Source organism: Nicotiana attenuata, unplaced genomic scaffold (genome assembly GCF_001879085.1).
Source record: "Nicotiana attenuata strain UT unplaced genomic scaffold, NIATTr2, whole genome shotgun sequence".
Lineage (NCBI taxonomy): Eukaryota > Viridiplantae > Streptophyta > Magnoliopsida > Solanales > Solanaceae > Nicotiana > Nicotiana attenuata.
In genome coordinates this window covers 23,573-37,240 of record NW_017671838.1, presented here as the reverse complement: position 1 = coordinate 37,240, position 13,668 = coordinate 23,573, and the positions used below count along the sequence as shown (strand labels likewise).

The 13,668-nt window shown below is 35.0% G+C and overlaps 1 protein-coding gene across 1 annotated transcript; it reads left to right on the top strand.

Annotated features, from left to right (window-relative positions):
• Positions 1–2,838: 2,838 nt before the first annotated feature.
• LOC109210484 lies at positions 2,839–3,819 on the top strand. The gene is made up of 2 exons (XM_019373907.1): positions 2,839–3,567; positions 3,625–3,819. The coding sequence occupies exons 1-2, from the start codon at positions 2,839–2,841 to the stop codon at positions 3,817–3,819; spliced, it is 924 nt and encodes a 307-aa protein (XP_019229452.1).
• The last annotated feature ends 9,849 nt before the right edge of the window (positions 3,820–13,668 follow it).

Below are 13,668 nucleotides of genomic sequence, written 5' to 3'. Positions count from 1 at the left end.
TATAGATTTATTAGTTTATTAGTTTTTCTTACCAAAACGATGTCTCGCATATGGTCGATCTTATTTTGCCCAATCTCTTTCCAACCATTTACCTTTAAAGGACAACAAGTTCGACTTCTAACTGTTTGGCCCAAAAACCAAATTAATTTGCTTGCATTCTCACCAATTGCTTGATGATCCTCATCAAATTCTACTGGTAGTTTTTGTCCCTCCTGTAAATTAATTATTTTCACGCACCGTGTAGGACCTCTAGTTTTTCTTTTCACACCGTTGGAACCTAGAAGATTAAACGAAAAATGTCAAGTAAAAATATCGATAGAGGCGACTAAGATCAATAAAAATAATGATTACCTGCTAAATTTGCCGATTCATGTTCTTCCACAACTGCTTCCATCACCTCTTCAGACTCATTACCCCTAGAACTATTTTCTCCAAGAGAAGTACTCATTAAAAATATTATTTTTCAGCAGTGTATAAATCTCAATAGGCCTTTCTTTATGCATTTTATAACTGACAAGCATGTTCTTAATATCTTGATCGTCATGACATTCAACTAGCCCATCATAATCACTAATACTTTTGTCACCTCTCAAATAAAAGAACTTGTCTCCCTCGCAAATATTGTAATTACAATACTCTTTTAAGTCATCCAACAGATCAAAGAAAGATATGAAATCAACATCAATGTTTGTTTTCTTTAAATGTCCACCTACATATTTTCTAGTAAGGGAAAATATAAAATGACCACCATAATGATAGCTAATTTCTTTCTCCCTTATCATGTCCACGCTTCCTAGAAAATTATTGAAGATACATAAGTTAACTAGATACGATTAAAGAAAGATATAAATTTGTCTAATTAAAAAAAAGATATAATAATAAATTCAATATTGCACAATAGTCACTGCAATTAACCGAATAAACAAGTTCTTCTGCATGTTGCGTGAGCAAGTTTTTATTAATAGATTCCTTATATTAACAGAATCCGACTCATAATTATCAATTATGCGATTAGTTCTTTTCCAAAGATCGTTCCTACCAATTTCTGGTTACAAACAAGAATTTGTAAGACACTAAAATACATCATCATAAATACAAATATGAATGGTATTTGCTATAAATACTAAGTATCAACTTTAACTATTGAATAAATCCTCAAAATGTAAATTTTATCAAATTAGCTAAAGTTATAAAGAAAATCAATTTGAGAAAAGCAAGTCAAGAATGACGAATAAGAATTTTTTTTTTATATAAAAGATAAATCATAGCACTAAAAAATCAGACAACTCAATTAAAAAAGATGATTTGTAGCAACAAAGTTTATACATCAATTGGACTTTTAAAAATATTTGTACCCATCATATAACCACATCGTTTTCAATGAGTTTGAAAGTAACACAGAAAAAAATGTATATTTCTTATCTTTAAGATCCCACAAAAAGCAATCATCGTGAATTCGATTCTTAAAAAAATTGAACCAAAAAGTAACAAAAATAATATATGCCGGTAATCTAAGAACAAGAGAAGTTGTCAAAATCTACAAAATCAGACAAAATAATAGAAATTTAAAGGTTGAAAGTGCGAATGAGACAGAGGAAGAAAATAGAACCTTTGCTTCTAGGGATGACAAGATAAGTAATAAAAAATCCTGCCCTTCTATTCTTGGCTTTCTTTTGTGAGTAGTGCTTTAGAATTTTTTGCTCTCTTATCTCTCTAATAGAAAAGGAGGCTTTGATTCAGGACAAAATATTTAGAGGGAAAAATGTGAAGGGAAACTTTCGTTTTTTATTGATTGTGTTATGTGTTTCAAAATTTGAATTCATGATTCCATCCTAATAAAATTAACCAGAGAATGTTTATAGACACACTAAACTAAATATTTTATTGGTTTATAAAATCCATTTTAAAGTTCAAATATCTAGACTTCCTACAGATTTCAAATTAATAAGTAAAATTTAACTAATCTTAAAGTACTAAATATTAATGAAATATTTAAATTATATTTTTATTCAATACACAATTTATTTTTAAATGATAAAAAGCCAATCATATTTCATGTAGAGGTCTCATTCTTTTATAATATAGATTTATACAAATTTAATATGACTAAATATGCTATCAAATTATTTTGGGTGCTAAATTTAACATGGATTAATTCTTTTATATGATTAGAATAAAAAAATTGAAATGCATATTTAATTGTTGTATTGAAACTTTTAAATTTAGATTTAACTTAATATGTGATTGTATGTCCCATATTTTAAGTTAATAAGAAATTTGAAGGCACCCTATAAAATCTTTCTCATATTGATTTTATAAGTATTGTACAACGGATTTATTTCTCAATTAGTACAATTCACACAAGTTAAAATATTGATCAATTTTAAATATTTAAATATTAGGACTTCTTACCTAGCTAGTTTAATAAGAAAAAGATTTAATACTCCCTCCATTCATTTTTATTCGTCCACTATACTAAAAATACATTTTTACTTGAAAAAGGAGTAGTAGTATCAGGATGGCTTGAGCTCTACAGGCGCACGTTAAGCAAGGCAGCTAACGTACGCTTAAGACGATGGCTAGACGGAGATCTCAACCAATTGCACCACCTACGATATCGGAAGAGGACGACGGAGGACGACTGGTAACACCGGAAACAGGAGTGCCACAACTGATAGGTCAAATGCAACTAGTTCATTGGATGACTGGAATGGGAAGTGCTCCAACGGTCATGCAAGCTTCGAAATGCAACAACGATGAGAAGCCAGTGGAAGTAGAGATCTTAACAATGCAGCAAGGAAGTTGAATTTCTCAGTAAATCGAGCAGATCCAACTCAAATGAAACCGACCTTAGCTGATGTGGTCAAAGGAAACAGAGCTTTACAGCAGGGAATGAAATTGGACTATTATGCACCAGTAATGAAGGAAGCAACGAAGATCGTGAGGTTGAATAGAGCGGAAGTTGCAGAGCAAACACAAAAATGGAAGGAGACGGTTATTGGATATGTATTGGGTGAAAATCCTTCTTTCAAAGAGATGTTAAAGTTTGTGTATGAAGTGTGGAATTTCATTAATGCACCTCAAGTGTTTCTGCATGATGATGGCTATTTCATATTTAGATTTAATTCTGATGATGATAAGAATAGTCTCATTCAACAAGGGCCTTATACATTCCATAATCGACTTTTGATTCTGAAGCAATGGGAGCCGAATTTTCAGATGAATAAGGAATTGACTAGAAAAATACCTATTTGGGTGATTTTCCCAGGATTGCCTATACAATACTGGACTCAGGAAAATTTGGGGAGAATAGCCAGCTATCTAGGGAAACCTATATGCTCAGATAGACTGACAGCTGAAGGGGAGAGGATATCCTATGCACGCATGCTGGTGGAGATGGATGTCTCACAAGAACTTCCAGATGATATGCTAATTGAAGAAGAAAAAGGACAGTATAGAGTGCAAACACTGGAGTATGAATGGAAGCCTGTATTCTGTGAAAAATGCTGCCAAATAAGTACTCTTGAAGAGAATTGTGAGAAAGCAGTGAAGAAGAAGGCCAGTGAGGTACAACAAGCAGGAAAATAGAAGCAACAAATAGGCAGAAACCAGATCAAAAAACAGTGGAGGGCAAAAACTATTACTGAACAAGTAATAGAGAAGAAGGGACAACGTAATGTACAAGAGGAAAACCAGCCGAGTAAGAAACAAGGAATGCAAAAAGAGCAGAATATGATAACAACACCAGGACAACAAGACAAAAGGGAACCTGAGCAGGAAATGGATATGCAGACATTTAAGACAGCCAGAGGGAAATAGAAGATGAAGGATAGGACCAATTCACAGCAAAGGGGAGCATTACTGGAGAAAGAGATTATGAACATGCTGAACAAAAATAGGTACAGTCCATTGGTGATATGAGATGATAACAGTACTAAAAGAAGGACTGAAGGGATTAGCCTCAATGAGGAAAATCCTCCATGATCCTTAGCTCATGGAATATAAGAGGGCTTAACAAGCCCTTTAAGCAAAAAGAACTCAAGGCCTTTTTGCTTAACCAAAAAATTGCTTTACTAGGTTGCCTTGAGACAAGAATAAAACCTAGAAGTGGAATGAAAATCAAAAATAAGTTTAACAAGGAATGGAAGATATACTCACATGAAGCAGTGGCAAACAATGGAAGGATTTGGATATTCTGGAAGACAGTTTGGTGCAGGTCCAAATACTTGGGAATACATCTCAATTAGTGCATTGTAAGGTAAAAGACAAGGGATCAAGCTTCTCAAGCTATGTTACATTTGTATATGGGATGAACAAATTGAATGAAAGAAAGAATTTATGGGAGCAGCTAAGGCAGATTAGTAAAAGTATGCAAGAGGCTTGGCTGGTTATTGGAGATTTCAATAATGTGTTGTCTGTTAATGATAGGCTCAATGGGGCAACCAGTACATCAGGGAGAAATAACATATTTTCAGGAATGTATAAAAGATATTGGGCTGGGGCAATTGAACATGAAAGGGTGTGAATGGTCATGGTACAATAAAAGAGATGCTGAGGATAGAATTTACAGTAACATAGACTGGGCATTTGGAAATGCTTCTTGGCTAACTCATTATAGTAGTCTAGAAGCAATTTTCGAATTGCCAGGTGTCTCGGATCACTCCCCCATCATTATAGATACTGAGGTAATGAGAAATCATTTACCTATACCATTCAGATTATATACTGTGCTTCTAAAGCAGAAGAAGTTTGAGGAAACTGTTCAAGAGATATGGAGGCAAAAGGTTGAAAGGTGTACTATGTTCTCAGTATGGAAGAAGTTGCACAAGATAAAGGAGAGAACAAAGACAATGAATAAAGAACTGAACTCACTGGAGAAGACAATAGGAAAGGCTAGAGACCAATTAAAAAGAGTCCAAGGAGAAATGAATGAAGACCCATTAAACAGTTCGTTAATAGATAGAGAAAAGAAGCTGCTGATACAAATTGAAAAGTGGGAAGGTATGAATGAACAGGTACTAAGGCAAAGATCTAGAGCAATGTAGATTCAGGCAGGAGATCAAAATTCAAAGTTCTTTCATGCTCACTTGAAGGCCAGGCAATCAAGAAACAGGATATCAGTAATATTTGATGAGCAAAGGAATAAGATGACAGATACTGCTAAGATAGAACAGGAATTTAGAGGATTCTTTAAGTCTCTATTGGGTACATCAGCTAGAGAACTGCCTTGTATTCATATAGAAGTTGCAAGGGATGGGCCATGTCTTAGCAAAGAGCAACAACACCTTCTTAGTGTCAGAGTAACAGAGGAGGAAATTGATAGAGCAGTGAGAGAATTACTAGATGAGAAGGCACCAGGAATTGATGGATTCCCTGCTGAATTTTTCAAAACCTATTGGAGTGTAATTGGAGATGAAACCAGGAAGGCAATTACAGAATTCTTCATGAAAGGTAAAATTTTGAAGAGTATAAACTGTACTACTGTGACCTTAGTGCCAAAGGTTACAAGACCAAAATTTGTCAAAGAATTTAGACCAATAGCATTCTATACGACCCTCTACAAGATAATAGCAAAGATCATCACAACTAGATTGAAGCTGGTAGTAGATTCTATTGTGGGGACTGCTCAGTCTGCATTCATAGAGGGAAGGAACATTTTGGACAATGTAATTATAGCACATGAATTGGTGAAAGGTTACAATCAAAAAGGGGTGTCTCCTAGGTGTTGTATTAAAGTTGATATAAGGAAAGCATATGACTCAGTAGAATGGCCTTTTTCTGAAAATGATTCTGATGGAATTTGGACTGCCTGTGGGATTTGTAAATCTGATAATGGAGTGTGTGACGACAGTCAGCTACTCTTTGCTGTTAAATGGGGGCTTAACAGAAAAGTTCCAACCCAAAAAGGGACTAAGACAAGGAGACCCTATGTCTCCTTACTTGTTTGTGCTGGTGATGGAATACCTAAACAGATCCTTGAAGAAGCTGAATCAGCCGTAATATCAACGTAATATTGCGGGGCGTAACATTATAGGTCCATATATCTCATGTTTAAGTTTTTATATCAAGTTGGGTCGTCCTATATTAAGTATTCCCCTATGTTTATTTTGGCTAGCTCATGACGGCCCGTTTGGCCCATTTGCTAATGAAAGTACAATAAGAAAGATATGTTATGTTGGTACTCGGTTAAGTAAGGTACCGGGTGCTCTTGAGGCCTATAGGTTTGAGTCGTGACACTAGGATTGAGTGGAGAGGTTCCCTGGACTATGTTCCCAGTAGAATCATTTCATACTTGAAGGCTCAACAGATGGTTGAGAAGGGGTGTTTGTCATATTTGTCCTTTGTGAGGGATGTTAGTGCTGATGTTCCTACCATTGAGTCCGTTCAGGTAGTAAGAGACTTTCCGGATGTGTTTTCTGCAGAACTGCCGGGTATGCTATCCGACAGGGACATTGATATTTGTATTGACTTGGTGCCGGGCACTCATCCCATCTCTATTTTTGTGATATCATTTCGTTGTTGAGTTATTAGACCATGTTATTCCATTTTTATTGATATCATGTGATAGTGGGTTGAGTTAGGTGCCATCACGACGTGTGGATTTGGGGTCATGACATTTGTACTCCCCTTTTATAGTGGATTACTCATCTCCGCCGTAGAATTGACCGAACTACGTTCAATATTTGTGTCTCTTTTGGTATATTTCTCTTTTGTTGTTTGATTTTCCGTCGTTCAAGAATTGCTTTACTAGCATCTGTTTGACACTTGATTATTTCGATCCTAACAAGTGGTATCAGAGCTGTTTCTTTGAAATCTAGACTAGAGAAATGTATAGCTCTATCCACCACAGAAGCCGAATATATTGCTGCCACTGAAGATGCCAAAGAATTATTATTTCAAGGAGTCTATTAATGATCTTGGCTTTGAGCAGTCAAGGTACATCTTATTTTCTGATAATGTAGCAACCTGACTAGTCATTTTGAACATTTGCATTATTTTCGATTGTTTAAGGTCTTGAGTAGCGTCACATGATGTATTATGACTTGCATGTATAGTTCGTTTTGCTTTTCGACGGGTTGGGATTGATTTGAAAGAATGATTCTCAATTTGGAAGCTTTAAGTTGGAAGACTTGACCACGTTTGACATTTATTTATTTGACCTCGGATTGGAGTTTTGATGGTTCCTTAGATTCGGATGGTGATTTTGGACTTAGGCTTATGTCCGGATGCATTTGGATGTTTCTAGAAGGTTTTGGCTTGATTGGCAAAGGTTGACAATTTGAAGGTTTGGAAATTCATAGGTTTGATCAGGAGTTGACTTCGAATTTAACGGGTACAAATTGTTATTCTGGGAGTTAGAATAGGTTCGTTGTATCATTTGTAACTTGTGTGCAAATTTGAGATCATTCCGCATTGATTTGATGTGGTTCGGCACGAGTTTTGGAAATTCAAAGTTGAAAGTTCATTAAGTTTGATTTGAGGTATGATTCGTGGTCTTGATATTGTTATGTGGGATTTGAGGCCTCGAGCAGGTCCATTTTATATTTTGGGACTTATTTTTATGTTCGGACGGGGTCCAGATGGCCTGGGGTGAGTTTCGAATAGGTTTGGGTTGTGTAACGCTCGTATTTGATGTTTCGGCATTGTTTCTTCAAGCATAAATGGTACCACATTAAGAAGATAAGCTCTAAATTATATTTTGATTGAAGCATTAGATCTGTATCGTAATTAGGGAGTCATAGCAAGAAAATCATCGAATTCGAATATCGTTTGGAGGAGTTATGTCCATTTATTGTCATAGAAGATAGTTGGTGTTGGTGCTTCGCAGATGGGAAGTTGGATCTGCATCTTTGACCCCGCAGGTGCGAAAAATGGTCCGCAAATGCAGAAATTACAGCCGGCAGACCGCAGGTGTGGATTTTTTGGGCGCAGAAGCGAAATCCTTGTGTATAAAAAATCTAACTGCATTTATTTATTATTTTGAGCATATCTTGAGTTCTAGAGCTCCGTTTGAGGTGATATTTGCGGCATTCTTAATGTCTTTTTATGGCGGTCAGTACGTAACCTCAAATTTTGTATTTTAACATTCTTACACTAGGTTATTTATGAACTAATCTATATTTTGATTGGAGATTTGTCGATTTTAGCCCTAAAACTTAAGTGAAATTTATGGATTTAGAGGTCGATTTGAAGTTGGATTTGGATTTAGGTAAGTATTTTTGACTTGGTTTTGATTATTTTACATGATTTCATCTTTGATTTTGGTATTTAAATGGTGAATCTAAAAAGAGAAATTGGGGGTTTTTGTCTAAGTTTTTCGAAAGTGCATTATTGAGTTTTGAATAACGATTCGGAGTCAGATTTGAGTGAAATTAGTATGGCTGGACTCATATTCGCATGGATTGTCAGAATTTAAAGCGTTTTGTCGAGTTCTGAGGTGCGGGCTCGGGTTGTCTTTTTGGTTGACTGTGAGTACTTGATTAAAGATTTGACCTTTTTCGTTTGGGTTTGTTTCCTATGGCATTATTTGATGTTTTTGTTTTACTTTTGGCTAGTTTTGAGCCATTCGGAGGTTGATTTGCGCAGGATGGCATTTCTAGAGTATTGTTTGGCTTGCTCGGTATTTGATTTGGCTGTTCGAGGTAAGTAATATATCTAAATTTGGATTTGAGGGTAATTATCCCCGGGAACCATATTATATTATATGTATTGGGGTGACGCACGTGCTAGGTGATGGGCGTGTGGGCGTGCTTCGGAATACTCATGATCCGAGTTGACTTTTAGACTATTACCGGACTTGTTTTGCTATGATACCTTGTTATGTCTGTATATTCCCTACTTGTTTGATTATCTAAGATGTGAATCATATTAGAAATCATGTTTAGGCTATGTGAAAATTTGGTTGAGACCTAATGAGGCTATTTCTGTTGTTTTGAGCTATCTAACTTAACTGTAGTTATACACTCAGTCATGATTCTTCATTTGCATATCATATCCCAGTCTCTGTTTATTATTCGTTGTTATATCGCACGTTGTTGTTATTTTCCATATGTGGTACTGTCTAGGCTAAGTGATATGAGTGCTTGAGACTTGAGAGGTTGATGATTGAGGTGGGCCTTAAAGTCGTGTTGAGGGTGATATTTGGATCGGGTTGCATGCCACAATAGGCCATATTGGTTTTATTGTTATTAGGATTGAGTTGCATTCCGCAATAGGCCTTATTGGATTTTGATTAGTACTTGGGCAGAACACCCCCCTCCGGATTCTGACATGCCAGCAGTGGGCGCAGGCACAATGATATATACATGTGCTTTGGTGAGGGGCTTTTGAGCCAGGCACCCGTACAGTGCTGAGTGATTGTCTGTGTGATGAAGTAGGGCATTTGAGCCAGGAACCTTGAGTGTGTTGAGAGTAAGATTACTTGATGGAAACACTATGAAACTATTTACTTGACATGTAAAAATGACATGTAGTCATAGAAATGTATTTTCCATAGCTAGACAGTAATATGACATTTGATGACTTGAAAGGTATATTTGACATGCAGATGTAGAGATGTATTTTCCTCGTTCTAGATGGTAATGTGACATTTGATGACTTGGCATGTACATTGACATGTGGACATAGAGATATAATTTCCTCATACTAACTAGTAAATGAAAAGGCTTATCTGTTGTTGAAAGTGTGAAAAAATCATATCTTTTGCTATTTCGTGAATGATTTGGACTTTAATTGTTATACTCTTAAAGCATGTCTACATTTTCCGTATTTTTGATCAAGTTGAATATGATAACTTTTGAGTTGTTTACTGTTACTAGCATTATTACATCCCCTGTCATTATTGATTACTGATGTTGGACACTTACCTTCGTCCGATCTCGTCACAGCTTTCAACCTGAGGTTAGGTTTGTTACTTATGAGTAGATGGGGTTGGTTATACTCATACTACACTTTTGGACCTTGCGTGCAGATCTTGGAGCTGATGTTGCTGTGCATGGGGAGAGCTGGCATTGAAGATGTACCCATTGTCGGTACATAGCTACCATTTGTCCTTGGTAATTTTAGATTTGAGTCCTATTTATGTATTTTTCAAACAAATATTGTAATTATGTTTCATACCAGCTTTGTTAATCTAAAGTCTTAGTAGAGGTCATGACTTGTACTACCAATCCCTGGGATATTGTATAGAAGTTCAGTATTTTACTCATTGATTCTTATTATTCTCATTAGAGTTGTGTTGAACATTATTTGACTTACCTAACGCTTGAGTTAGGTGCCATCACGACTAGTTAGATTTTGTGTCGTGACAGATTATCAAAGTGTTATCTGTCTCACCAAACTCTCCACATTTTATTCTAGACGAAACATAAAAACAAAAAGTATCATCAGATAAGAATGACCGTGAAAGAGAAATTATTTGACGTTAAGAAGATACATACAGATGATAAATCCTTAAGATATGCTGATAAAAGCGGTGGTTGCAGATAAGCATGAGTTTTGCAGAAAATTGGCAGCATGAAGCCTGTCAATAGTTCCTCTACTTGAATACATATTTGGCCCCTTGGCTGGAGGGGGAATCTGTTAGGCTTATGCCTATATTGTCCAGCCAAAGACTAATCTTATTCTTTTTTGGTTTTCATTCCTATTTGGTATTGGATTTGATTTTTATTCCTATTTGGAGTTGGTTTTAGCTTTATGAGAAAGCACTACTTATTATTTATAAATGTGCAACCTCGAAGAATTGTTCTATGATCATTGGTATTAGTCTTTGAAATACTTTAGCATATAAGAGTAGTTTTTTTAGAGAGCTTCCATCAAAAGAGAAGAGAGAAGAAAAATGTTCGTTTTGCTGCACATTTTATTCCGATCAGCCAATTTTAAATTATATTTTTCAATTTGTCCACCGTTGGATCGAGCTTAAATTTGACTGAATGTTACTATCATCTTGGTCTTTGAGTTGAACGGTGAAGTATCTGATTTGAAGGCATGTAGCATCCGAATTCGAGCTCTAAAAATCAGCTTCATTTTAGTGATTTTTCCTCTTTCTTTTTAATTGATTTATTGTTGCTCTTGTTGCGCCGTGTTTGGCATTTGTTGTATAGCTAATTTGGAGAATTTTAAAACCCTCTCATTATTATAGATTGAGTTTTTGGGATCTTTGTATTCCCGTGGTTTATACCTTCGATTTGAAGGGTTTTCCACGTTAAAATTCGATGTTTTTTATCTTCTCTATTTTTAGTCGAGTTTGCCTCTCCCTCGGCGTATAAGTGGTATCAGAGCGAGATTCAAGATAGTTTCATCTAGGTGGATTTAGTTCTAGCCACAACCTATTTGACGGTAATCATGATTTTTGTTTGAGAAATTTGACCGTACTGCTACTCATGTTGAGACAACCTTGTGGTTGAAATTTGGAGACACGGCTTGCTGAAAATTATGTGTAGAAGGTGGATCAAGTTTATTTTGTCAGAAAAATTCAGGCCTAGGGGGAGAATTATTAGGTGATTGTCCTGATTTTCTTTACCATATTTGATTTTCCTATTCCTCGAAGGAAAAGCAACATATTTAACATTATTGATTTTATCTTTTACGAAAAGATAAATATAATTCTTCCATATTTAGCTAGTCTTTTTTCTTGGAGGAAAAACTTCTATAAATTAAGGATCATTCCTTCTCATTCAGTAGCATCCACATTGTAGTCTTCAAGGGGTTTGAGAGTCTTGTTTAGGGAGAGAATTTGTGAGACAAGTGTTAGCCTGCCACTTGTGTGTGCCTCTTTGTGAGATTGTTCTCTCGATATTTTGTACTCTCTTTATAGTGGATTGTTCATTTTCACCGTGGATGTAGGTCAATTGACCGAACCACGTTAAATGTTTGTGTCTTTTTTTGGTATATTTCTATTTTATTGTCTGATTTATCATTGTTTTAGGATTATTTTACTAGGTTCCGCATGACACTTGATTATTTCGATCCTAATATTGTTAATCTTAAGATTCTATGTATGTCAATATGCTTAGTAGAGATCTCACCATGTGATGGTCAATTCCCAGTTAAAGCAACAAGATGAATTTTGAGAAATTTGAGATTAAAGATAACTGTGGATTGACTTCTTGAAAATAACACCAGGTATATGTGGGAAAGAGCCATCATAACCACACAAAAGAGAGTCATCACAGAGAGAGTCCACTGTCCGATCTTGTGTCACATGTTGTAAATAGGGGTGTGCATTCGATTTATCGATTCGATTTTGAACCTTATCGATAATTACTTATCGATTTTCGATTTATACATATGCTTATCGTTATCGTTTCAATAAGGTTTCGATTTTTTCGATTTCGATTTATCGATTTTTGGGGCTTATCGATTCAGTTATCGAGTACACCAATAAGAAAATTTGCGGGATTCCACGGAAAGTATATCGCTATAAACACGCCTAACTAATATGGACAAAAAGAAGCTAAAATAAGACGAACACCGTTTATAACATAAAAATTGTATCAACAAGCACATGCAACGAAACTAAAGTAAGGGATCAAATGTATGCCACCAACACTCCAACGGTAAAAAAAAAAAAAAAAAAAAATACATAATCACGGCTAATTTTATTTTCCATTAATTTGAACTTCATTCCCTTGAGCTTTAAATATGATCATTCCTTAAATGTGGTAGAGGAAATAATAGGGTTAGGGACTTAGGGTAAAGGAAAGGGTATAATAGAATAAGGGTAAAAAAAAAGTCTTTTTAGTATATCTTATCGGTTTATCGATAAACCGATAACCGAAGAGGACAAAATCGAAATCGAAATCGAAATCGTTAACTCGATAAGAAAAATTTCGAAATCGATAAATCGATAAACCGATAACAAATAATCGATTCGATTTATCGATAAACCGATTCGAATGCACACCCCTAGCTGTAAATTATTTCATTCGATAATGTAAGAAGGAATCCACTTGGTAATTTGAACAGTGTGAAAACGTCTAAGTTTTATCGTTTTCTTTGCGATGACGTGTCAAAAATCATTTTAGAATAATTAATTATTTAGAATTTTTGTGGAGCATAATGCTTGCTTATTTATATAATGATCTTTTGATTTCTACTATAATACCTCTTTCAGATTTTTATCTATAATAACTAAAATATAATTTTTAATATAATATTTATATTATTTTTTCAAAAAGATTACTCATTTAGATAGGATACAGGATTACATGTGCAACGCGCGTACTCTAAAATTAGTCTGGCAAATATATTTGAAAAAATTACAAGAAAATACACATGACTTCACACAATAACAAAAAATGGCCCATATTTTTAAGTTTTACCCCACCTAACCCACATTATACATATTTTGAAAACTGAAACGGTATTTTAAATTCTTAACCATTATGACCTTTCCATATCTATGTAGCGGTTACATATCTTCTCCAGGAAGAGGTCTTCTAAAAGCTTCTTCGTTGCTGCTCGTGTTTTTCAATTACAATTGCTTAAAATTAGAGTGTCAATTGTTATTACTCCCTTCGTCCTATTTTTATTGATTTTAGTTGGAAATATTGTGCTTTTGAAAAAATTAGCAAATTCAAAATTTGTATTTTTACAACCATTTGCTTCTAAAAGTTATGGAGTTAAATCTATGTTCTCACAACCATTGCTTTCACTCTCTCTTCTTCT